Genomic DNA, 27,992 nt, shown 5'->3' on the forward strand with positions numbered 1-27,992 from the left:
AGAGGGAGGTTGTTCCAGGTCTTGGCAGTGCCGTACAAGCTGTGGACACCACTGCGGCTGTGACGGATGCAGGGTGTGTGTGCAAGGGCGAGTGAAGAGGAGCGCAAGTGTCTGGACAGTTGCTGGAAGTTCAATCAATGGTGGATGTAGGCAGGTGCTAGGTCGCGGAGGGCTTTGCAAGTGTGCATAAGAATATTGAACTGGCATCTCTCCTGGATGGGGAGCCAGTGGAGGTCTCTCAAGTGTGGAGGGGGGGGGGGGTTTGATGTGGGATCGTTTAGGGTGAGCCTGGCTGCAACATTTTGTATGGTTTGTAGTCTTCTGAGGAGCTGGGTGGAGATGTGTTGGTGTGGAGGGCGTTACCGTAGTCAAGGCGGATGGTGATGAAGGCCTGAGTGATAGTCTTTCTGGTGTTGGTTTGGATCCATGTGAAGATTGTAAGGAGCATGCATTGTGTGGAAGCAGGAGGAGGCGACTGCGTTGACCTGTCGTTTCATGCTCAGTTGGCTGTCGAGGATGATACTGAAGTTGCGTGCTTGGTCGGACTGTGTGGGTATAGGGCAGAGTTCTGCAGTCAACCAGCTTTGATCTCATGCTGAGATATTCTTCCCAAAGATCAGTTTTTCAGTTTTGTCAGAGTTGAGTTGGAGGCAGTTGCCTCTCATCTATTTGGCTATGTTGGTCATGGCACTGATAAAGTTGTTTTTGACGTTGGATGGATCCGCGGTGAGGGAAAGGATCAGTTCAGTGTCCTCTGGGTAAAAGATTATGTTGAGTCTGTGGGATCTGATGACGTCTGCGAGGGGGTTGTATAGTTGTTCAACAGGGTGGGGCTGAGGGATGATGATTGTGGTACGCTTATGATGTCTTTGGCTGCATCCTGTGAGGAAGGAGGCGATCCACTTGAGGGCGTCTTACATATGCCTATGCTGTACAGTGTGTTGATGAGGGTGTGGTGGGAGACGTGTCAAACACCGCGGAAAGGTCGAGGAGGATCAGGACTACAGTTTCTCCGCAGAAGAGGAGTGTTCTGATTTTGTCTACGGTGGCAGTCAGCACAGTCTCAGTACTGTTGTAGCACGGAATCCTGATTGTGAGGTGTCCAGTAGGTTGTTTTGCTTGAGGAATTCAGTGAACATGTGGTTGATGGCTTATTTGAGTACTTTGGCCTGGTAGAGGAGCAAGGAGATCGAACGAAAATTGTTTAGATCACTGGGGTTGGCGGAGGCTTTCTTTAGGAGGGGTCTGATGCCGGCTTGTTTCCATCTGTCCAGGAAGGTTGCTGTAGAGATGAAGGAGTTGAGGATGCTGGTGAGATGCGTGCTGATGGGGTTTGTTGTGAGATTGTAGCGGGGGTGGGGGCAGGGGTCCGTGGGTGCCCCGAAGTATATCTAAGACATGATGGCTGAGGTGGTCAGGGCAGTGACCAGAGGTGGTAATGGTTTGTCTGATGATCCCTGGCAGGTTGATGTCGTTAGGATGAGGGTGGACGGTTGTAGGTTGAAATTGTAGGTGTTGGGTATCTTGCTGCAGAAGTAGTCTGAGAGGAGGTCGCAGAGTTTTTGGGAGGGATGGATGGTGTTCTCTGTGGCTGTCAGGTTGGAGAATTCTTAGACTATTTCGAAGAGTTCCTTTGTGTGGTTGGCAGCAGAGTTGATGTGAGTGGTGATGGCTGCTTTCTTGACTTCCTTGATGTACTGGTGATAGTTGCGGAGGGCTGTTTTCTGATCTGCTCTGTCAGAGGGTTCTTAGTGGCGCACCATTGTTTCTTCAGTTGGTGGCAGTTGCCCTTGGTAGTCCCTAGATCTAAGGTGTACCAGCTGGCATGTTTGTAGGGCTTATTGGATTATGTAGGTTTCATTGCTCCGACTTGGTCAGCGCTGTCGCTCATCTAGCAGTCGAAGTTTTAGACAGCCTGGTCAAGGTCTGTTGAGGTATCGGGTTAAGAGGTGGCGAAGGCCTGTGACGACTGAGTTTTGGTGACCTTGCTCCAGCAGGGTTGGGAGGAGATCTGACACCTGGTGATGGTGTGCTGGGTTTCAGTGAAGTGTACAGTGGTGTGGTGAGTCCAAATGAGTTCTGTGGTGTGGCTAAATTGGATTCTGTCACTCGAGACGAAAATGGGGTTGAATGTGTGTCCAGCTTTGTGTGTGGGTTCTGTGACCAGTTGGGTGACAAGACTGTTGTTCTGGTTCTCCAGGAGGGCAATGAAGTTGGCGTAGTTGGGATGATCGTCAATGTGGAAGTTGAGGTCGCCGATAGTGTGTCGATTGCTAGGGCGGGGTGATGTGGTTGGGGATGGAGTCGAAGAATGTTGCTCGGGGTACCGGAGTTCTGTAGCATCAGTTTGTAATAGGAAGTTGAGGTGTTCTGAGAGAGGCGGGGGTTGTTGTAGGAGATGTTGCATCTGATGGTTTTCTTGAATATAATTGATGGCTCAGCTTTGTTTGTTGGTGCGGTTTTGGTGTATCATATTGTAGCATTAAGGAGCGGCTGTGGTGATGTTGGATTTCAAAAAGGGGTTGAGCCACATTTCGGTGATGAAGGCAACGTCGGCTGAGAGAGGTGATGGACAAGCAGATTTCTGTGGCATGTTTACAGAGTGAGCAGGCATTGAGCAGCATACAGAGGAGCGGTTGCAGGGTATTCTTGGTCTTGTGGGCAGAAGTGGTATGGTATCTCTCGTAGGTTGTGTCACAGGAGAAGTGGCAGTGGAGACAAGTGAAGGGGTCTTTGGTGGATGGTGGGGAGGAGGAGAAGCAGGTATTGTTTACGCATCTGGGGTTCAGCTCCAGGAGTTCTTTGGCGGTGTATCGCCGGGTGGTAGGAGCGCTGGAGGTCTTGGCGCTAGGCGTTTTTCAGCCGGTGTAGACCTATAAGGCAGGTGGTGGGAGAGCTTCCATCTGTCCCCCTCCCAGTGGCAGAGGCTGCTGGGAGGTGTAGTCTCCTGGCGAGGGTCATATGGGTCAGAATTATCACCTAATAGCACTGCTGGACATCAAGGGCAAAGCCTTTGCCGTACATTACTGCATGAGTTAGCAAATTGGGCTTCCACCAAGGGGCATCAACCTTTCTACCAAACAGAGTTTTGAGCCGGAGGATCACCAGAGGATAACATTGTCGCCCTCTCATATATAACCCACCAAGAGGTTACCCCTACATCTCTACCCATCTTTGCCTGTTTTATTTACTACTTCACAGCCTTTGATGGCGCAGTATGGAACATCCTCTGACAGAAATTAGAGCAGGAACGTCTGCCTTATGTTACTGCACCCTATTATGTCACTTTGCACCAGGATTTGGGTAAGGGTCCAGCTTACGGGGGACACAGAAACAGCTAAAATCGGCACTAATAGTGGGTTAAAACAAGGCTGTGTTCTGGCCCCACTTTTATTTAACCTATGCACAGCTGACCTGGGCCTTTCTCTATTGAGTGTGAACTTAGTCACACCAAGGATTGGAGACAAGCAAATGTACCTCATGCAAGAGGCAAACTATATCGTCCTTTAAGACCACACAAAAGTCAGCCACCAAAAGGCCCTTAATGCCCTGAATACATATTACAGAAAGAATGGACTTACAGCCAATGCAAGCAAAACTAAAATAGTTATATTTGTGCGATCCCCAAAAGAAAGGGCCACAAGATGGTTGCTGAGGTCACAAAGGCTTGAATGCGTACAAAATTGCAACTTCCTGGGGGCATGGTTGAGTGAAACTGGAAGAGCATCACTGCACCTACAAAAGGTGAAGACCAAAGGGAAGATGGTCAAATAAGCACTTGCAAACACCCCCGATATTCAATCGAATGCGGCTATAAGGAGGTTGATTGGGGCAAAACTGCTACCCTTGGTCAACTATGCTCAGCAAGCGTTTCCCGGCATGTTGGTGGTTGATCTTGAAAAGATCCAATGCTGTGCTACAAGAAGCTACCCTCTTTTTTTGGAAACCATTTTTATTACATTTTGACACAGTACAAGCATCATGTGATACATTCTTTCAAGATGCATTCCAGAGCGTTAATTTGTGACTAACATAAGATATTGGCGGGAGAATATGGTTCAGTACACCATAAACAATCTCTTCCAAACATTGTCTATCTTAAGATTACAAAAGTACAGTCATCCTTTATGTGTTCCCTCATTCTTTTTCTTGTCCCCCCTTTCTTGATGTTAACTCTTTCTCAGTGTGTACCCATTTCTACCATATTACAGTGTATGTAGGCTCTCATCCCCTACCCCCCTAGTGGGCATCCAGAGCATCCCGAGGCAACGGGAGAGTGGGAGGCAGGACCAGAGGCAAGGATCGTCTGAGCTTCAGGGAGCGTGTCTCAGGCTATCTTAGACAGATATATAAAGGGTGTTACGCAATGTGTGTATCATTCAGGTCCACTTGTCATCTAACAGTCTAAAGGAGAATCATGAAGCAACTGCAACTCCTGTTTTATCTTCTCCCACAACCTGCTGTGGGTATTCTCCTGACCCATGTTCCAACTACCCTCTTACCCAAAGAACATATTGATTAGGCTTGAATTTGGCCTTGTCAATAAAAAACTTGAACGCATTGCTGCAATGGTGAAATATTTTTACCAGACTACAGCTGCCCTATGAAGGCAGTCATAAAAATAAGCTTCACAAATGATTATAATCCCTGGTCCATAAATCTCACAGCTGCGAGGAAAAGCCTGCAACTTGCCGTGGAGAACTGGGCAATTACACCTCCCCTCCCATGAAAGTCGTCCAGGCAAGGGCCTTACATGATTCCCTAACAACAACTCAAATAAATCAGTCAGACAAACCTCATCTCCATCAGGACCTGGGAAAAATGCTCCCTAAATCAAATAGTATGGGCAAGAATAGTGACACTCCCAATCAGACAACTAAACCCGGCGTGGAAATCAACTGAAAACATCATACGCTGCAGACTGTGTGATCACAGAAGAGAACCACTGGCTTTGCTGTCCGGCTCTTCATCACATCTGCTGGACCCTATTAAGGCCAATCTTCTTACATCACGGCACTCACTTGGTCAAAGAGGTTTACACCTCTTATACACGTGGAAACGGTGGCGGACACGGCCACGTTTGGGAAATTTATAAATCAGGCTGGCTCACTGCTAAAGGACAAGTTACTGGACAAACACAGATCAATTACCAGTCACTGTCCAGCCCTTAATAAGGAGCAGCCGATCTTTCAACAAATTTAGCCCACAACATCGGTTACTCTAGGAGAACTGATCTGTCGGGCAATTTGAACCTGGAAAAGCTTATGTACCGCCACCCAGTATGTTGCACTAATGACAAAAAAAATGAATATTCTCTCTTATTTATCAGCACAAATTAATTGATTTTAACAAGCTCTTTACCTTATACTAGGCCAATAATATTGGTTACTCCAGTATCCATAAACTGGGGGTATAAACCAAACTCATTTCCTAATCTGCATCAGGAAACTTCTATGTTCTGAACCACCTTGTCTCTTGAATGGAAAAAAATGATGGCCTCCTATTGTTATTATGTATCAATTGATTTAAAGAATTGATTGCACCGTATGATATGCTTTTACCTTGAATTGCACAAACCTGTAATGATTTTAAGTGATCATACAAAAAAGTTATTCATTCATTCATTTCCTGGTTGAAGTGTTGGCAGCCAATCAGATTTAAGCATGAGAGCTGTCGGATCCGCGGAGGATTCACGTCCCTAGATATTTATATTTCTTTTCTCTTAAATAACTTCAAAACTACTGAAGGTATTTACACCGAATTACAACAAGCATTTGAGATGCAATCGGTCTCGCCTTTGGGACCTTATATGTATTTAGCTATGCAGCATATTAGCCTGGGTGCTGAAATATATACTGTTCTTTAACATGACATAAGCACCAAACTGCGTGACATGCCAGGTATGGGAACACCTGGAGAGAAATATTGCCTTTCAGCAGGAAATGGAATAGTCAAAATCTATGTTTTTAATATAAAATCAGGGCCTTAGGTGGTCATATCACTGAAAATACAAGATTTGAAAAAAATATTATTGTCTACGGGTGCTCGTGTAAGACAATTTCTATGGACTGGAAAATAGAGAATGCTAAAGTGATTCTAGTATTTTACTGACCTCTGTTGGTTGTTTTCTATCAAGAACGTTAAATAGAAGCAGTTGTCAAAAAAATAAAAAATTGAGTCCCTCAGCAGAAAGCAATTCTGGTATTTTACTGACCTCTACTGGTCGTTTTCTTTCAAGACAGGTATATAGAGGCAGTCAAACAGAAAAAAGTTCCTAAGCTGAAGGAGAAAAGTCCTAGGGCTTATCTCCAGAGCCCACAAAGTACATATACATATACAAGTATATACTAAATTATATACAAGAGGTCTCGAATGCTTGACCTAAAAAGGAAGTTGAGGGAAGTTTTCCGTTGCTCCAGCAAGTCACCAGGATTCTCACACTGAAGCGGGGATTTGCGATTCGAATCTCAGGAGGTTGATGACGATCCTATGCTCACCTAAACTAAGGGGCACTATGCTCCAGAATATTATTCATAAAAAAGAGGTATGCCATAACTCTCATATGCTCCTTTTGAGGGAAATGAAAAAACCTGCATATATCAGGGTCTAAGAGGTTACCTATGAAGACTTGAGTGGATTACGAGTAGAAGAAAAACTGCTTAAGCCAAGTGGGGAGCTAAAGTATTTTTGTTTAGAACGAAGATCGAGGGCGAGCAAGAAGCGGGAGTATAGGAAAACTAACAGGCATTTAGGATGTTAGTGTAGTAGGAAGCTTGGTTCAGGTGTGTGCCCCTGGGTTTTGTACCCAGGGAGGGAGCAGCTCCTTTAGGTAGTTTGCCTTACTGAGTTTGCTAAAATGTTTAGTCTACTTCGGTTCCTCTTCATCTAAAATGGTTCCGCTTGCAGGTCATTGTGATTGTACTTTGTTTTGCTTATTATATGAGTGCTTTATGACCTTAGATATTGCCTGTGATAGGTGGGAGTGGAAAAGTATTTTCATTCCATTTACAAAACAAAACGATTATTCAAAGACACGATTGTCCTTCAAAAATTCCCAATCAATCGCCAAACAATACTGACTACATTTCAATTGGGAAATGTTTTGTTCTGTTTTCAGCTTTTGCATAAGATTTTCACAGCTGAGGAGGCTTTACTCAATATGGTCATTTCCAGAGCTCCAACATTTTATCTTAAAAAACACAACCACATTTGCTTGATCAGATCACTAATTAATTAGCAAAGGTGAACTTTCTCCAGGCATGAAAGAAGAGAAAGCCCCGATTTCTAGATTGAAAGTCTCCATACCTCAGTCACATGATGTTACAGCAGTTCCAGCTCCTTAGAATCCTATTTCAACAAAAGAAGGGTATCTTTGGATGCCTTTGCTGCCTGTCATGTGCTCAGTGGGTTCAACACTCGCTGCTGAAACATACTGCAATCTGTATCCTAGAAAGGCTAACTCAGCCTAACATCTGTCAGTGGTATTGAGTACCATAAATTGGATAATAGTAACACCTATTATTTATAGTGCTTAGAAATACTGGCCCTGCTTTACGAAATGCTTTGTTACAATCACGCTATTATTAATATTTTTATATGTTCCTATTGTAGACATAAGAAGGGCAGCATAAGGAGTCTTTCCTTCCGTTACTTAACATCATTATGTTATTCACATTTGTAAATCACTAACTGCCTTAGTTATGTTAGTTATGGCATCACATGACTTTCTCCATTTGCAGTAGCGGCTGCTACCGGAAGGGGGTGGTAGGTTGGGAGGGGGGGGGGGGGGTGGGGGACAGGCAGAATGAAAAAGATTTATTTTTAAACACACTTACCTGGAATCGCCCCGGATGCCGCCTCTACCGGTCGTCTTCATCTTCCTTGAGTGCGGCAGCCGGAAGCTCCCAGGCTCCCCACAGTCAACCACAACGCTGCAATACAGCGTTGTGATTGCCTCGAGTGTGGCTTAGTAGAATGACACACAACCAGCTAGGAATAATATGGCTGCATCTCTGAAAGCGAATAGGTGCATGGAGACCGACCTCATAGCAAAACCATGTGGTGAAACCAGACCTGTACCCAGGTGGAGAGACTATTTCTGAGCATGGTCAGGACACATGTACACCGATTCATATTCCTATATGAATAGACTTTATGTAACATTGATTAGGCTAATGCCTTTGATTCCTCCAATGGAAATTGATTACTTACGTTCTGTGCAGGTGACTGAGTTTTTCTACCATTCATTCCGTCCAATTAGGCTATAGTAGCAGATCATTTACTAACCTGAGCTCCAAGTTGTGGTATGCCTTCTCCTGCCCTTCAAAGCTGTGTCGGCTGTTAAGCTTTCAGAAATCATTTAAAAAACCATTTTGTTGAGTTTGTTTGGTTGTGCTAATGATGCACTTATAAACCAACAAAAAAAGGCTATTCTTGGCAATAGTTCACACTCCAAACTCAGATAACTGAAGATAAGATTAGATACCTTAGTAGAAAATAAAATATAGTGTTTAGAAAACGAAGGGCCTTGGTTATAATTGGCCAGATGTGGGACATCCACCTAAAACTGACAAATGTCAGATATACCTACTGCTTAATTTGAGCCCGTGTTGCCGATGAAGCCCACCCGCACTCATTTTTGGGAACCAGCATTTATTTTTCCTCATTAGACATTTACAGAGAGCAAAAGATTGAAAAATGCACAAAGGGGAAAGGAGGAGGAAAAGAAAAAGATAAACCCTTCACATAGGGAGAAAGCAGGGGCCGATAATAGTGAGCAAAAGCGACAGGCAATGCCTAGTAGCGGATTAAAGAGCACGGAGGTGAATTCAAGACTACCCAGCCTTGTTATTTGGCGCGCCGACATTTAATTGCGCCGGCTGTGGGTTTCTAAGCAGAGCTTTAAGCACAAGCACTCATTCTTTTGCAAATTAAGCACGGCATATGCAGTATTTCGAGCGCTATTCACACCAAGGCGCTCTTAATTTGTAGGACATGATATTTGCCACTTTTATCAATGATATTTAGGGCATGATTTGCCTGTCTACAGCAGGCTTTTGAAAGATTTGTACATATTGCAGAGTCGTAGGGCAGCTACACTGGTCACCAACCACACCTTTTGCAGGCATTATGAATATCTCTTCTGGCACTTATGTAATTTGTTTCAACTAGGAAATCCAGTAAAGTAAGTAAGAAGTATTTTATAAAGAGCACATCTGCCAAGGCTTCTTAGTATAAAAGTTCTTTAAAATTATGAAACCTTTCTATGAATGAATAGTAAAGAGGCAGGTTTTTAACAGTTTTCTAAAAGAGGCTCTTATTAGATTGAGATCTCAGAGGGCAGGGAGTTCCACAATTTACAGTTCTTAATAGAAAAGCTTCTCCCTTCCCATCTGGCTTTCCTAATTTTAGGAACTGCCACAAATTTAGGAGCGCCAGATCTAAGATGGCGATTAGGCCTACACCAGATAAAAGACTTCTGAAAATATGTGGGACCTCAACCGTGTAGGGCCTTCCGAAAAATACAGAGGGCTTGAACTTGACCCATTCAGTCACAGGTAGCCAAAGCAGGTCCTGAATGCCTTTGTAAATGGGATCACATTTTGGAATCTTCAGAAGCAGAGGAGAGGCTACATTCTAGGGTGTCTGAAGCTTCAATTGCAGTTTTTTTCTGAATGCCTAAATATAAAACATTGTAGTGATCTGTCCTGGCTAAGACTAATGCAACAATAACGTCTTTTGCTGTCAGCAAGGATGAAAGGAAACACCTTTGCCAGGACCCTTAGAAGGTGGAAACAAGGGGACGTGACTTTATTAATTTGGTCCATAAAGGTCTGTGCTTCTAGTGTGCCACACTTGTGGAAAGGACTGGGGGCAAGGCCCTGGTTTATCCAATATGACAGACTCTGTGGCTAGCTATGGCTTAGAAAGTGTGGGTGTTATTGATGGAAGAAGCAGGTAGGGTTTTGCATGAGGAGAGACATGCACAAAGTCTCAATACAAAATGAAATATATGTCAGCTTTATTTTAAGAAAATACAATTTCAAAGCTTTTTATGCAGTCATAGTTTTGTGTGTATTTATGTGGGCATAGTTGTATATTCTTCTATAAATTATTCAGTAGGGGCGTAATTGCGTGTGTGTGCGTACTGCTTTCTGTAAATCCATGTTCATGCAGTCTTTGTCTGCATATCAGTGCTTTTCGGATGTGTACTGTTGCGTGTGAAAGGTTGTGCTTTTATGTGCTGTATTAACACTAGTTAGTAAATGAATTCGTGGTTTGTGCATATCTGCATGTGCAAGGATGTGAGCGTGGTGTTGCCTGAGTGTAATGCTTGCATTATATCTTCAATTGCCTGCATGCTACACACAAGCGTGTGTCTGTTGGTTTTGTGTATTTATTGCACGGTTTCATTTATTTTGTTTATATTAGATGTAGGGCTTGATTGGTTGTTTGTACGTGCATGCCTGTGCATGGTTGTATAGCTTTGTCAGTCTAGGTGCAGGTGTTGTCTAGTTTTGTGTGCAGGTAGTGGCTGATTGTATTAGTCTCTTTAAATGGCTTTACTTGGGCCTGTCTGCTGGTCTGCCTGAGCAGGAATGTTCATGGCCTGCAAGAGAGGTGGGCCCCTCGGTGAGCAGTGCCAGCCACTGGCGCGGGGCTCGGGGAAGGTCAACCTGAATCTGAGAAGGGCTTTTATGTGTCACGAAATGCAGGCTCCTCTTTCAGAAAACTTTCCCAAAGAAAATAAGCCAGGCCTGCTCCTGGGGGGAAAGAACGGGGAGGAATGTAAAGTGGGGTGGACCTGAGGAACAAGGGGAAGTTGAACAAAAGTGAGGTAAAATGAGACACAGGGTAAGAGTGGCCGGAAGGAGCTTAACGGGTGGCGGAAAGGGAGGTGGTGAGGCTTTGGAGGGAGGAAAGTTAAAAAGAATATAACAAGCATTTGAAATGCAACAGGACTCGTATTTACGCAAGACCTATTGCATTGCAATCGGGTGTGCGTGCTGGGAACAGAGGGGCGAGAAGGCACGGACAACATGAGAGCTGGCGGGGGGGCCAGAAGGCACTGACTGCGGGAAGGGGGGTGAGAAGGCACAGGCAGAAAGAGAACCTTATTAAAGAAAATAGCACTCACAATCTAAATAACACATGCTGTGCAACGCTCAAAGTAAAGGGGCCAGTAGCCATGGAAGGCTACAAATGACGAAATGGCCAAAATAAGGAGGGACTAACAAGCCTCATAATAAATCAGAAGGCAGCATTTACGAAAGACAATGACATGAGCCAATTAAAAACATGGGCGGAGCTTCCACTCCATATTCCATTACTGCATGCCTCGCACATGCGCGCGGCCGCTATAGGCTCGACCTAAATGGGGCTCTTTCTGGAAGAAGAGCTAGTTTTCTGCCAAATTTAGGGCAATTCATCTGTTTGAGCTGTAGTCATGTTCAAATTCCCTACAGGAAATTGCTGCAGTAGACGCGTTTTGGGACTGATGAATCACCCCAAAACATTTCAGACAGCAGCTGAAGTGAGTGGCAAACCAGTTTTGAAAATTTACTGAAGATTTGTCAAACAGCGCCAAAGTTATTAGCAAAATAAATGAGGTCCTAACTATAAGTACCGACTGGCAACTGATATATATATGTATATATCTCACATGTGTAATATGGTTCTATATTGCCATTGAGGGGTTCTTATCGGTGACATCAAAATACAATGTCAAATGTGACCGAAGTTGCCTTTTGACAGAAGCATTTTGCAGGCTTTGCTGAGTCACCTTTGTTAAGGTGACATCTGAAATACATAATAGAAATTTAATTCAAGTTTTACTCACCTCTCTTGCTTTTGCCAGAAGATGCTGGTACTTTTTCAAAACTTCTTCTTTTTGATTTAACCTTGCCTGCATATTTGCAATAGTTTGATGAGCCACCTTCAAGTTCTGTTGGTGTTCTTGACCGTGATCTACATGACCAAATTCCATTAGTATCTTCTCCCGTTCTGCTGTACCTGGCAATCTTAGCCTTAACTCGTTGATTACTTTGTCTCGGGCTAATACATTTTGTTCTGCTCTCCACAGAGCATCGCTTTTTTCTTTCAATTTCTGCAACAAAAACATAGGTTTTAAATTCTAGTAGAAAAGCAATAGAACCCTATTCTAGAAACAGCTGAATTCCAACTAAATTATCTAAATATAATTGATCTTTAAACCCTTAAATGCTGAAAGTTTGGAAACTCCATTTTTCCTGGCTTCTCCTGTACATAATACAAATAATAATAATACCAATTCTAATACCAAAAATAACAACGATAATCATAACAATAATAAGGAAAATGCTACTTACCCAGTATGCAGATATTCTTGGCATATAGAGCTGTAGAATCATATGCGTTTGCATAGATCGTCATCTAGTGTTGGGTCTGGATTTGTGCACTTTGTTTGTCTTCGAAAAAGTCTTTCCAGTCACAAGGTAGGTGACTCCTCCTTTCGGCGATAGTGCGCATGGGCATCGACTCCATTGTTAGATTGTTCTCCCGCAGAGGGTGATAATAGAGTTAGTAAGAGGGAGATGTCCATGAATGCATGTATCTAAGTAAGATGTTACTGCAACAGGTATAGGTACCCGGGGAGGCCAGCGGGCGCATATGATTCTACGGCTCTATATGCCAATAACAGATGCTTACTGGGTAAGTAGCATTTTCCATTCGAGGAATATGAGCTGTCGATCATATGCTTTTGCATAGACTACATAGCAGTTATCTCCCAAATCGGTGGCTAACTTGTAGCTGTTGCAGTAGTCTGAAATAGTGTACGTAAAACTGCTTGGCCTACTCTAGCTTGCTGTGCTGCTAATACATCCACAGAATAATGTTTTGTGAATGTGTGAGGTGTAGACCAAGTTGCAGCTTTGCATTTATCATATATTGGTATATTTCCTAGGAATGCCATAGAAGCCCCCAGTTTGCGTGTTAAATGTGCTCTAGGGGGGAACTGGTAACGTTCTTTTATCCTTCGCATAGCATATTTGAATGCACTTGACTATCCACCTTGCAATACCGGATTTTGATATGGGATTGCCCTTGTGTGGTGGAGCAAAAGCAACAAAAAGCTGATTTGCGTTACGGAAAGCTTTTGTCTTTTTAATGTAATAATTTAATGCTCTTTCAACATCTAATGTGTGTAGTGCACGCTCTGCTATTGAATCTGGTTGATGGAATAACACAGGCAACTCAACAGATTGATGAATATGAAAAGCAGAAATTACTCTGGGAAGGAATTTAGGATTGATCCGAAGAATTACTTTGTTTTGATGCATTTGCAAAAAAAGGTTCTTCTATAGTTAATGCCTGAAGTTCACCCACTCTTCTGAGTGTTGTAATAGCCACTAGGAAAGCAACGTTTCATGTGAGAAATTGCAGTTCATATCTGTGCAATGGCTCAAAGGGTGGACCCATTAATCTGGTGAGAACAATACTGAGATTCCACACCGGAGCAGGTGGACGTTTCGGGGATAACTCTTTTGAGTCCCTCCATAAATGCCTTAATGACAGTACTCTAAAAAAGAGATAGATGTTGTCTATTTTGGAGATATGCGGCTATAGCAGCTAGATGTAAACATATGGACTTGTATGCTAAATTGGAATGTTGTAGATGTAACAAATAGCATATAATGTTTTGTACAGAAGCATCAAGAGGGTTGATGTGGTTGTTGTTACATTAAATCACAAACCGCTTCCACTTTGTTGCATAGCAAGCTCTTGTGGTATGACGTCTAGCTTCTTTGATAACATTTATACAGTCTGGGGGTAGATTAGGATAGCCAAACTCTAGGACTTCAGGTGCCAGATCGTCAGATTGAGTTGACAGGGGTCTGGGTGTCTTATGTCTCCATGGCTCTGTGTGAGGAGACTGGGTGTAAGACGTAATTTTCAATGAGGAACTACGAGAGTTCCAATAGGGTTGTAAAACATGGCTAATGGGCCTATGAGGGAGCAACTAGGATTAGTGTCAGGGACGCTTGTTTGAATTTCTGAACCACTAATGGAATGAGTGGGAGAGGTGGGAAAGCGTAAGCAAATATCCCTGACCAGTTCATCCACAGTGCATTGCCTTTGGACAATGGGAGAGTACCTGGACGCAAAGTTTGGGCACTTTGCGTTTAGATGCGCGGCGAACAGGTCTATGTCTGGGAAGCCCCACATCTGAAAGAATGGGAGGAGAACTTGAGGATGCAGTTCCCATTTGTGGATTTGATGTGTCTGACGACTTAGCAGATCTGCCATCTAATGTTCACTCCTGGGAGGTGTTCTGCTAGGAGATAGATTTTGTGGCGAAAGTCCCATCTCCAGATGCCCTGTGCTAGGTGGGACAGTTGGAGGGAGTGTGTCCCCTGCTTTTGTATGTAGTATGTTGTCTGTACAAATTAGTTTAGTCTTGCGCACTAGTTGAATTTGAAATGCTTTCAATGGCAGAAAAATTGCTAGTAGTTCTAGATGATTTATATGAAGCTGTTTTTGTTGGGAGCTCCACATGCCTTGAATTTTGTGGGTTTGGAGATGGGCTCCCTAACCGGTAAGATATGTGTCTACTGTTTGTTCTATCTGTGGAACTGGATCGCAGAAGGACCGCCCTTTTAAAAGGCTTTGTGTGTTCCACCACTGCAGAGAGCGATGGGCGTGACCTTCTACCAACACTAGATCTGATAAATGACCTTCAGCCTGGTTCCACTGACGAGCTAAGCATTCCTGTAGGGGTTGCATCTGAAGTCTTGCGTAGGGAACTACGAAAATGCAAGACCCCCCCATTCCCAGTAATTGCATGAACTCTCGAGCTGGTAGGGATTGTTGAGGCTGGAACTGAAACAAGGGGTTTTGAATATTTCTGATTCTGGCTGAAGTTGGGTAGGCTAGAGCTCTTTGTGTGTCTATAGTTGCTCCTAGATAGTCTTGAGACATGGATGGTTGGAGATGGGATTTGGTCTGATTTAGTATAAATCCCAGTTGGTGAAGGAGTTGCACAGTTTTCTGTGTGTGGTGCAGACAGCTTTTGTGCGAGCTGACCTTTATGAGCCAGTCGTCTAAGTATGGGAAGACAGGAACCTGTTGTCTTCTCAGGTGGTCTGTGACTACTGACAAACACTTTGTGAAAACCCTGGGAGCAGTTGTCACTCCGAAGGGAGGGACTTTGAATTGATAATGTTGGCCTGCTACCACAAACCTGAGGTATTGCGGTTCTCAGGGTGTAGTTGCATTTAATGAGTTGTGGAAAAAGGTGACAGGGCCTACAATGAGCTCTCAGAAATCCTGCTGTGTCAGGCTTACAGGAGGTAACAGGAGGGCTTCTTGTCCCCCAAGGACCCTCAGGAGTAAAGTGGACTTTATCCCCCAACCAGTAGCATGCCAGGAGGTACTTTTGCAGAGTACTGGATAAAGGGGGCATGGCTCTTAAGACCCCTTACCAATCCTGCTGTATGAAAGTAAGCGTCTTTTAAATCCAGAGTGGATAGAAAGTTGCCTTGCTCAAGGAGAGGAAGCACTTATCGGAGTTTTACCATATGAAAGTGGTCCAACTAAATGTATAGATTTATTTCTTTGATGTCCAATATAGGCCTGAGAGAGCCGTTCGTTTTGGGAATTAGAAAGTAGTGGGACTACACTACTATTCCTTGGAATTGTAAAGGGGCGGGTTCTATTGCCCCCCTTTGCAACAGAGAGAGAACCTCTTGCTTTAGAGGGGCGAGATGTTCTTGTGAAATGAGGTGCGACCTTGGAGGAATATTCGGTGGAGTGCTTGTAAGCTGCAGGCAGTAACCAGATTGGATAATTTGTAGAACCCATTTGTCTGATGTAATCGTATTCCAAATGGGTAGAATTTGTGAAAGGCAGCCCCGACAGAAGTGGAATGATCGGGGGTATGGGTAATAAGTCATTGTTTGTTGTTTGCAGGGGAGGTTTGTGTTGAATTGCCTCTGCCCCTTCCTTTGCCGTTGTTTCCTCTATATCCTCCTCTAAAATAACCTCTTGAAGAGGGAAATTGATTGTTGCCCTTGTAGGAGGAGGAAGGATTCTCTGTAGATACAGTTTTGGAGCCGCCCCTATAAAATGAGCGATAAAAGGAACCCCTGTTAGAAGGTGATTGCAAGGCTCCCATGGAATTAGCAACTTCCCTATCTTTTTTCATCTTTTCTAGTGATACATCTACAGCTGGGCCAAAAAGATGTTCTTTATCAAAAGGTTGATTAAGAATAGAGGCTTGTACTTCAGGCTTGAATCCTAAAATCCTTAACCAAGCATGTCTACGGAGTAATACACTAGTGCTCACTGCCCGAGCTGCTGTATCTGCCTGATCTAACACACACCTGATAGAGGTATTAGTTATTAGTTTGCCTTCTTGTATAAGGTCACTGGATTTAGTCTTATGCTCATCCAGAAGGAATTCGATGAGCTTTTCCAGTTTGTCATAATGAGCTCTATCATACCTTGCCAACAATGCTTGAGAATTGGCAATGCGCCAATTATTAGCTGCTTGTGAGGCTATCCTTTTTCCTGAAGCATCTAACAATTTGGATTCCTCATCAGGAGGAGGGGCATCTCCTGTTGTTTGAGAGTTAGCTCTCTTACGAGCATTGGAAACGACCAGAGAGTCTAAGGGTAACTGACCTTTGATATACACAGGGTCATTAGGTGCCGCTTTATATTTTTTTTCTACCCTGGGATTGATGATCCTAGCTCTTACAGGGCCTTTAAATATATCCTCAGTGTGTTTGAGCATTGCCTTTAGCATTGGTAATGTTTGTATAGCCCTTTGAGATTAACTCAGTGTCTCTAACAAAACATCCTCTTCTAAACTCTCCTTATGAAGCTCTACTCCATGATATTGTGCGGCCTATTAAGAAGCTCAAAGTACCCAATGTTATCATCTGGGGCGAAGGCCTGGATGGATATAAGTCAGGATCATTATCTTGAGGGACATTGTAATTATCCCATCGATATGGATCCTGGGGTGCATCCTGCTGTACACAGTCATCTATATCCCCATCCCCAGTGTCCTGAGGGTCAGGTGATGTTGGTGTAGGGGAATGTGTAGGTGTAATAGGCAATTCTTCATGAATAGGTGAAGAAGGTGCAATATAAGGAGGAGAAGGGTTAGTAGTCACATTTTTCTTCTTTAAAGGAATGTAGTAGTCCTCTGGTAAGCCCATTTTCGTCTTTTCAGGAAGTTTGGTGTGAACATGATCAGTTTCGGGATGAATCACAAATTCATTTTGTTTGGGATCCGGTGGATTTTTGATCCGAGGTTCTTTATGTGCCGTAGTTTCTTTAGATGCAGGTTTGGGCATCCAAAGTTTTGGCTAGAAGATTTCGGCTTCTGCAACAGTGGCACAGAAACCAGATAGTGTTTTTGTTTTGACGCCGAAGGTTTCGGGTCGGTACCAGCGTGGGGACTGTTAGAGCCCGAGCTGGAAGGCTGGTATTTAATGTTTCGGCGCCGAGCCTGAAGGCGGGGTGCTCGAAACCTTTTCACAGGGCTGATCTTGGGCCGAAGGCAGAGGAGGGACCGGAGCCTTTTTCTTATAAAGGAGATGGTATGGGAACAAAGTCTCTTCACGCACGATCCGTTGTTCCAGTGTCAGGTCTTCCGCATCGGAGTAGGCGTGGGATACGGAGACTTGCTCCTCCTCCATTTTGGCTTCTTGCACTTGCGATTCTTCGTGTTCGGACTCTTCTTATGGGAGGTCCGGCGCAGAGCCGCTTCGCTGGTACATTTCGTGACGTTGAACCTGGCGATCACGGAGGGTATTCCTCGACCGAAAAGACCGACACGCGTCGCAGTCTTTCTCGTCATGTTCCGGGGATAGGCAAAGGTCACACACTTCGTGCAAGTCAGTGCGCGGGAACTTAGCGCAACACCCTGGACATAACTTGAATGGAGTCCGTTCCATCAGCTGCTACCGATCCCAGCGCGGGTAGGCCCAATGGCCTTCCACAAATGTTCCGATCGAAGGTTTTTGAGAGCAAACAATACGCAGAGAATGGGAAACGCGATCTATAAACAATATTGTCGAGGGTAGTGGATTGCGCGTTGAAGGGGGCCCGAAGAAATGGTGCCGAACCGGAGCACAACAATTCACATCCAAACCGGATGGCGGAAAAAAAAATCTAACAATGGAGTCGATACCCATGCGCACTATCGCCAAAAGGAGGAGTCACCTACCTCGTGACTGGAAATACTTCTTCGAAGAAAAACAAAGTGAAAACATCCGGACCCAACACTAGATGGTGATCTATGCAAAAGCATATGATCTACAGCTCATATGCCTCGAACATATTATCCTCAATATATATTTTTATTATATTAATAGCTGTTATTAATATCACTTTACTAACAGTAATCTTTTTTTATATGTGGCGCTCCACATCACACATGCAGATTCCTGGAACTGGCAATAGCAGTTGATACTTTTACTGAACATATTTGTTTTCTCTTTACAGACCGACTAGCATGGAAGGCTGAGTCAGCCTTGTTGGGAATCATTCTGAGTCAAACGTGTGCCTGAAATTCATTAAATATTGCAATCACAAGCATTTCATCCACTGGGCCATCATTCTACTGGCTCTTTCTAACATACATTTTATTTTTAATTTGAAAAACGCCTGTCTCACTATTTCTCTGCAACTCTGTAAAAAGGAAGCATGAACGACTGACTGAGTAAAATAGTTATCTATTGTTTCCACGACTCTGAAAGGTATATTGTCAGAAACTAATCCCTTCTGTAAATTCGAGAAAGTTTCTAGTGACCTCTGAGCTAGCTGGCACTCACTATTAAGTTTAGTATATTCGATAGAGACCTATTGACCTAAGTCCTACGTCAAATCTATAGGATATATTATTCCAATGCGCAGAGCCTATTGGGAATATAGGAACTAATACCGAGAGGTGGTAGGGTCACCAGACAGAGGTAATCTATTCATGGATAGTCTTCCCTGAAGCAAGTCCAGTAACAAAAGTGTTTCACTTCTATAAAGAAGATGAACCACCAGAGGAATACATTCCTTTCGAGGATATTGAAATTCCACTAACATACCAAGAGCATGCGCTCTGGTTTAAAGGCGCCCTAAAACAAATAAATCATGTTACCATGCTCGGTCCACTAGGTAGACCAGGAGCAACATGGCCGGTATTAGCCAGCTATACACCAAATCCTGAAATTAGTATAATGACAGATGCGGAACTATGAGCTCAACTAAAAGAGCTAATCAAAATCTATGGACAATTGGTTCAATATGTCATTGACTGAGTAAAATAGTTAGCTATTGTTTCCACGACTCTGAGAGATATATTCTTATTCTTGGGAAACAAAGTTGTCTTGTTTATGCGGTTGTCAGAAACTAATCACATCTTGTGAATTCGAGAACGTTTCTAGTGACCTCTGAGCTAGCTGGCACTCACTATTAAGTTTAGTATATTCGATTGAGACCTATTGACCTAAGTCCTACGTCTAATCTATAGGATATATTATTCCAATGCGCAGAGCCTATTGGGAATATAGGAACTACACTACAGAGTTAAACTTGTGCCCGCAATTCATTAAATATCGCAATCACAAGCATTTCATCCACTGGGCCATCATTCTACTGGCACTTTCTAACATAAATTTTATTTTAATAAAGGATGGTAAGAAAATGACTTGCGTCATTTTTTGCTGAACTATAATGTTTCTCACAATGCTCTGTTTTTTTACATTTAATTTATACGGCAAAAAATGTGACAAGTAGGTCTTGGCAAGAAAAATATTCTACCATTTCTAGAAAGCTGTATAATAAAAAATAACTTATCTTTCTATAGCACTTCACCCAGTACAGCTGCCAATTCTAACCATTGCGAACAACAGCTGTTGCTATAAGACGGTTCAATTATAAACAATATAACAACCTAAGACCAATAAAAGGCTAGGAAAGCCAGGATTTGATCTTTGATGAACAAGTTACTTACCTTCGTAAACGCCTTATGTGGTAGAGAATCTATCTAGCTGCAGATTGTTTACCTTAGATTTGTCCTTAGGCGTCAGGCTGGATCTTTTTTTTTTTTTTTTTTAGTGTATCTTATATAGCGCACGGCTACCCCAACGGGGTGTCCCGGCGCTTGCATTGGGAACCCGTCCTGGCTTTTCCCTGTGAGATAACCCGTACTGGGCATCCCCAAGGTGAAAGCCAGGCATCCCGCCGCGGGGGCCGTAGTGGAGATTAAGCAAGCTATTGCCCAGAGTTGCAGAGTGTGAACCCGTGATTCGAGTAGGCACCAAAGTGAGAATTATCGAGTCCGTGGACACTTGGGCTCAGACCCTGCCGCGTCGGGAATTGAATCCTGGTCCCGGGTCTGACCTCAGCTTCCGGGTATGCCTCCTCTAACCATTGAGCCACACTTCTCCACAATCTGGACCTGGAAACTTTTCTTCCGCAGTACACCTACGAGCCAGTAGCTGGCGTCGTTCGGCTCCAAGTGGCATCATCCCTGCCGTAATTGATGTGCGCAGTGCCTATATCAGCGCTATCAAAGTGCGCTGACTTTTTATTTCCAACTTTCCACTTCTGGACAGCAGAGTCATGAAGAACCTTGACAACAGGTGTGTGAAACTAAGCCCCTGAAAAGGGAACAGCCCTGTACCTAAAAATCAATTTGCAGACGTGTAGAACAGGTGAGTCATTAAGGAATCTGCGGCTAATAAGAGTCTCTACTAGTATAGGCATTACTGAATCCGGGTCGTGGTTGGTATGAAACATGTTGGAATCATACCTCAACGCCGATTTCTGTGTTGGAGGTACGGTCACATGTACTGTTGGGCTCTTTAGAGGAGCCCCTTGTACCCCCATTTACAGCCTTTCATGCTGGAGGTTCATAAAACGACAGGATCAGCAGACCGGTCAGCTGTATACAGTGCCTGCAGATGCAGGAGAGAAACGTATTCACTCCAAGGGAGATTATTTCAGAAGTCCTTGATGCCCATAGGTCCCTGGAGAACCTGAGCGAAGCACAGACACAGACAAAGCAGAATACATGCAGAACAGCAAAACCAGGAGCAGCAGGAGTCTTCCGTGATGCAGTTTTGTTTCCAGGCAAAGCCCAGCGAAGTCCAAGTGACCAGACAATTCAAGAGTGTCTTGGTTTCAGAGATGAGTCTAGTTCCACGACAAATCCGTGGACCCACCCATGGAGGAGCCCTTAAATAACCAAGGAAAGGATAGTAACATCTCAAGGGATCCCTCCCAGAAGAGGGCCTGCACAGAGGGGAGGATACTCCCATGTCCTTTGTTCAGTTTTGTGCCAGAGGGGGAACCAAGGATTTCTGAACTGCCTCAAACCAGTGCAGACAAGGAGGGCACCAAATATGCCCTTCAAAGTAGTCTGGTGGCACTGGCATGCCATCCCAATTCACTGTCTGGGAGATGGTTACACCTCCCTGTGACAGGAAACCTATTGTTCTACCTCTCCGTGCTCAACCTCAGCAGCAGGAGGGCAGAATTGTGTCTTGGGTCAGCAGCAGCACTATCTTGCTGGCAGACGCTGGAAGGCTGTTACAGGGAGTACTGGGTCTTCCCAGAGGAGCCCCCCGGGGCATGGTATCATACTTCCAACACCGGTAGCGCTGTTGGGGTATGATTCCAACATGTTTGATACCAAACATGCAGAGGTTTGGCACAACCACTTAAAGTTAGCCATTGCATAATGACGGATGGCCACTATATGTATAAAAATGACTGATTGCGCTTACAAAGCCGGGAGAATGGACTCTGGGGTTTGTAGTGGTGTCCTGCTCATGCAGGGGCACCCACACATTTATACTCAGCACCCTGACTTCAGGATTCAAAGGCCTGCCTTATGGTTGGCTTATAGTGTTTAAGTAAATTGATCCCAGATAAAAAAAAACGATGTTGACAAGTATCAAACGATTCCTAAAGATGAACTCACTCCCTACAGTCGTTGGAATATAACTAAATATGGGATCTCTTTGAATAAAGGCCAGAGAACGAAGAAATCCTCCCCAGTCTGGATAGTGCCCCACCGAGGCCACTTGTGTCTGCAAGGTATTGGCAGGGATCTCAAAGCACAGTTGGGGAAGAGCGTATGCACAGAAACATATGTGTTTGCCTCCCGAACTTCCCCTCCATTCTTAGCGGCTAAAGGCACCTATTTCGTCTGCCATGACAAAGCCTATACATGGTTGCCCCCTGACTTCTCGGGTACATGCTTCATCGCGTTTCTGTTGCCACCCACCTACACGGCCGGGGCAGATTACCATCGGACAAGGACAGTTAGGGGTGTCGTGAGTCAAGACGACACTGCGGGTCAAGAGTTTGGAGACTTCGCAAAAGGGTTTTCTGCCATTTTGGGGGCCCATGGTGAACAGCAGGAACATTCGACAATTGACGAGGATAGTTGAGTCCGCCGTGACTGAAACGGCCGTGCCCTTAGCAACCTGACAGCTGAGCTTCAGTCGGATCGACTTATGACCCTTCAGAACAGGGTTGCTCTAGATGTCATACTTGCAGACCGTGGTGGTGTATGCAGAGTGATCCAATCTAGTTGCTGCATTTTCGTCCCCGATAATACTCCGACAGTGTACCAGGCCATCTCCAAAATACACAAAATCTCTGATTCCCTTCACGTGGAGAAAGGGGATTGGTCCTTGCTCGGGTGGTTCTGGGAACTGATATCTGCCTGGGGATGGAAAACTCTGATTTTCATTGGGATAATCTTAGCTGTTCTGTTTATGTTCTGCATGTTTGTACAGTGCGCTCCTGCAATATGTGGCCTCTGCGCTACTTCATGTGTAAGGAAACCTGTATCAAGGGATGAATTGAGCAACAGAATGATGCTACAGCAGCATCTCCATGAATTCATCAACACAGATTTGGACTCAGATTAGCATGAGTTATTGCCTAATATGAGGGCAAAAGGAGGGTCTGTGGTACTGAAAATCCGGACCCTGCCGTTCCACCGGTATCGAGGTCCAACACTCGTATCACAAAATATCGTCGTACCATGACGAATTTGGTATCTACGGACCGGTAATGATTAGGACATTATCCCTATGCGTTTGCGTCATGATTGAGTGATGCTAACGCCTGTCAGAAAGCGTACCTGAATTCCTTTGACTCCGTGGAAGCAGATGGCCAGGAGGTTCTCGCTAATGGTGAGAATTTCCCAACTCCCCTACACCCCTGTACCCAGAGAACTCTGAGCCCAGGAATGAAAGGGAAAGGGGAAGTGGATAACAAACAGAGAGACTGCCACACATAAAATCTTCTACTCTTCGTTCAGGAAGATCATCTCCTGCAAAAATAAGCAAAACATTACTACAGTTCCCCACTATATTCTGGCACCTTCTCCTTTCTCCCTCAATTTATTCTCAACCTTTAAGTACCTGAATGTGTGCGGACTTTAGCCCCTCTCTTGTAGATAATTAGATAGGTCTGGGACTTGGAAGCCCAGGTAAGTAGCTTTTCATAAGTCTTCGAGTGGAATTCAAACTGAACTTGAAGAATTAAACTTGCTGCAGGTTCTCAGTTGGTATAATACTGTATAACCAATATGCATATCAGAATATACCCTACTATACTTGAAGTCATCTAGGCACTGGAAGGATGATAGGAGATTGCCGCTTGAATAATCCACAAATGAGTCTCTAACTCACGCAGGTGAGTCTTTGTCCAAATAGTTCAAAGTCTGATTCAAAATAATATCGAGTCTTTCTCTAATGTAGCCCAACTGGTTCAAACGAAATTAGCATTCAGCTTCAAATTTGGAGTGAATAGGAATCACTCGACAAGAAAGTTCACAGGTAAGAATAGGCTTCAGAATTGGAATAGCGCTAGGCTCTTACCTCACTCTAGTAGACTTTAACACACAAGCACGAGAGGAGTCCTACCAAGAGAGGAGGCAAGGTACAGCGCCGCTGCTGAGGAACGATTCAGGAACTGGAACGAACTCGCTAAAAGACTAAAAAAAGTCTAGAGCTAGTGAAGGGAAGGGACCGGGGGGCTTGGGCCTGAATATCGAAAACTGGGATACTTCGAAAAGACGCGCTAAAACAGAAGCGTCTTACTCACAGGAATTTGACTGTTGAAGTGCGCAGAGAAAACGGCTCGAGCGCACAAAATGGCCGCCACGAAAGACTAGAGCGTAAAGCAACTAGTCAGTGGCACAATCAGGAAGTGTCTCTTTACATCTGAATTGCGCTACAAGTAGCCTCCAAAGACAGCCAGGAAGCGTGTGACTGGAGCCTGACCTGATCTTAAAACGAACCCTTGATGCCGAACTCTCCACCACCCGCTGGGACCTGACAGTACCCCCCACCAAAGCCCCCTCTCTAGGCTTTTGAGGATATGTCTTGTGAAATTCAGCTACCAGCCGCGGGGCGTGAACATTCTTGCTTGGTTCCCATGAACGATCTTCAGGACCGAAACCCTTCCAATCTACCAGGTAGAACAAAGTGTTTCTTCTCAATTTAGAGTCCAAAATTCTCTTAACCTCAAACTCCTCTGCAGATTGGACTTGAACTGGAGCAGGTGGATGGGAACGTTGAAAGTTTGGAGGATTACGTTTAATCAAGGAAACATGGAAGGTGGGGTGAATCTTCATCGATTTGGGAAGAGCCAACCTAACACTAACAGGATTGACCATGTTCACCACGGGATAGGGACCCACAAACCGAGGCTGAAATTTTCTGTTCCCCTTCAATCGCATATAGCGAGTGGAAACCCACACCAAATCCCCAGCCTCAAATTCTGGACTCTCCCTATGCTTCTTGTCTGCCTGCTTCTTATAGTTCTGTTTTGCCTTAACAAGATTCTCAGATGCTGACTGAAAGGCTTTATGTAAATCTTGGATTACCTCTTCTGCTGCAGGGACGTCTACTTCCATTCCACCCACTAACATATTAGGATGTCTACCTGAATTAAGGAAAAATGGGGAGTATCCCGTGGCAGAATGGACTGAATTATTGTAAGCAAACTCTGCAGTACTCAATAGAGAGGGCCATTCTCCCTCTTGATCCATCAAATACAAACGAAGGTACTGCTCCAAATCTTGGTTCACCCTCTCCGTCTGTCCATCTGTCTCCGGATGGAAGCTGGTGGACAGACGAGAATCCACCCCCAAGCCTCTCAAGAAAGATCTCCAAAATCGAGAGACAAACTGAGCACCTCGATCAGAGATCACAATCTTAGGGATTCCGTGCAGCCGCACAATATGTTGAACCAACAGGTCTGCCAATTGAGAAGCTGTCGGAAGATTTTTTAGGGGAACAAAGTGACTCATTTTAGTGAACTGGTCAACCACCACCCAAATTACCGAATAACCCTGACTAGAGGGTAGATCTACAATAAAATCCATGGAAATGGTATGCCAAGGAGAGGGTGCTACGGGCAAAGGCCTAAGTAACCCTTGGGGTGGCTGTCTAGAACTCTTCCCCTTTATACACTGTTCACAAGTGGCGATGTGCTGCCTAACCTGTGTTTCCATGCCTGGCCAAAAATACATCCTCTTCACCAGTTCCAACGTCTTGACAGCTCCTTTATGACCGGCCAAGGGATGATCATGACATTGCTGGATGATTAATGACTGTAATTCTTCGACTGGAACAAACAGTTTCCCTTGAAAGTATGGTTTCCCATCCTTTAGTTCTCTTTCTGGACCTTCGGAAGTCCAATCTGTGAATTCTTTTCCTTGGAAGGCTTCTCGAACCTGCTTTTCCAGCTCATCCTCCACAATAGCTGCTACAATCTTATTCTGTGGAATGATGTAACCTTCCTCCTTCTTGTCCGTCACATCTCCCAAACTCAGCCGAGAAAGGGCGTCAGCTTTTCCATTAGCCGACCCAGGTTTGTAAGTCAAAACAAAGTCATAGTCCGCGAAGAAAAGGGACCATCTCAACTGGCGGGGGGAGAGTGTTCTGACATACTTTAAGAACTGCAAATTGCGATGATCTGTGAACACAGTGATGACATGTTGAGCTCCGAGCAGATAATGCCTCCAAACCTTAAAAGCTTCTTTGACTGCCAAAAGTTCTTTGTCGGAAATGGGATAATTTATTTCAGCAGCCGCAAGCTTCCGGGAATGATAGGCCACAGGATGTAATTGTCCCGTCTGTTTCTGCCGCTGAGACAGGATACCTCCAATGGCAAAATTGGAAGCGTCCGCTTCCACATAAAAAGGTTCTTTCAAATCAGGGTGTTGCAAAATGGGTGCAGATACAAAAGCTTCCTTTAACTGTTGAAACGCCTCGTTAGACTCTTTTCCCCAAACAAAACGCTCATTTTTCTTTAGAAGTCGAGTAATAGGTCTGACCTTTTCAGAGAAATTCTGAATAAATCGCCGATAAAAATTGGCGAACCCCAACAAACTCTGTATTTCCTTGATGGAGCGGGGAGCAGGCCAGGACCTTATGGCTTCCAGTTTAGAATGATCCATGTTGACACCTTCGGAGGAAAGGATGAAACCCAAAAATTCCACCTTGGCTGAATGAAACACGCATTTCTCCAATTTCACATACAGCTGGTTCTGGAGCAGGCGTTCTAAAACGACACGAACATGTCGAACATGTTCTTCCATGTTGTTTGAAAAAATGAGGATGTCATCAATATAGACAACGGCAAAACGATCCAAAAATTCTCTTAGAAGGTCATTTACAAAATGCTGAAAGGCTGCTGGTGCGTTGCATAACCCAAAAGGCATGACCTGATACTCAAACAGACCAAATCGAGTGCGAAATGCCGTCTTCCATTCCTCACCCTCAGCCATTCGCACCAAATGGTATGCTCCCCTCAAATCCAGCTTGGTGTAGATTCTTGCACTCTTAACTTGATCCAAGAGTTCCGAAATGAGAGGCAATGGATATCGGTTCTTTTTGGTGACCAAGTTTAACGCACGATAGTCTATGCAAGTCCTCAGGGTCCCATCCTTCTTGGGAATAAAAAAGAGGGGGGAAGAGACTGGCGATTGAGAGGGTCGGATGAAACCACTCTCTAAATTCTGTTCAATATATTCCTTAAGATGCTGGTTCTCTGGTTCCGAAAGTGCATAGATGCGACTACACGGTAAGGTGGCTCCAGGCTCCAACTCGATACGACAATCATATTCCCGATGAGGAGGTAACTTTTTGGCTTCTTTTTCGTTGAAGACCTCCTTCAAGTCAAGATAAGCTTCTGGAATTTCTGGAGCTTCCACAACACAAACCATGGGCATTTGATTTGCCAAATGAGCGGACATTGTAGTCGGAGAGGTCTCTACCGATGCATGGAAACAGTGTTCAGTACAGAATTTAGAAGTCATCTCAACGGTACGTTTTGCCCAATCGATCCTAGGGTTATGCTCAGTAAGCCAAGGCAGCCCCAAAATCATTTGAAACTGAGGAGCGTCAATGAGGTTAAAACTAATAAAGCTCCGATGTTCCTCTGGACCAACGACAGTAATAACCTCAGTGTCAAAAACTATTGGGCCTGAAGATAACTCAGTTCCATCCACTGCTCGCACCGGTTCTGGCTTTAGTTTCTTTTCAAACTGAATTCCCACCATTTTGGCAAATTGGAGATCACAAAAGTTTCCAGTGGCTCCGGAATCCAACATTATAGACACCCTTTCACTCCGACCCTTACCGAACCATACTGTGCATGACAAGATCAAATGTGGAGCTACTGCCTGTCCTTCATTAGCTAGTAGCTGAGTCTTGGGAGTTGTCTCAGGGGCTGCTCCCACCAGTGCAACTCCGTCTACTGGTGGAGCTTGTCTTTTACCCATGAATTGGTCTTTGGTTTCTTCGGACATTCTCTGACAAAGTGACCAGGCTGCCCACAATACATGCATAATTTTCCTAAGCGCCGCTTTTCTCTCTCCTCCTGAGACAATGGACCACGAACAGCACCAATCTGCATGGGTTCCTCACTGGTATGAACTTCACTATTCTTAACTGGCTCTGAACGGACTCGATCAA

General features: G+C 44.4%; 1 protein-coding gene across 1 annotated transcript in view; it reads right to left on the bottom strand.

Annotated features, from left to right (window-relative positions):
• The window catches only part of CEP290 (centrosomal protein 290), a 1,386,965-nt gene that overhangs the window by 642,119 nt on the left and 716,854 nt on the right, over positions 1 to 27,992 (bottom strand). The window contains exon 34 of the mRNA XM_086918001.1: positions 11,840 to 12,106. Within this exon, the coding sequence (XP_086774127.1) occupies positions 11,840 to 12,106 (267 nt within the window). The remainder of the gene's footprint in view (positions 1 to 11,839; positions 12,107 to 27,992) is intronic.

This window comes from Lissotriton vulgaris, chromosome 1_1 (genome assembly GCF_964263255.1).
Source record: "Lissotriton vulgaris chromosome 1_1, aLisVul1.2, whole genome shotgun sequence".
Taxonomy (NCBI): Eukaryota; Metazoa; Chordata; class Amphibia; order Caudata; family Salamandridae; genus Lissotriton; species Lissotriton vulgaris.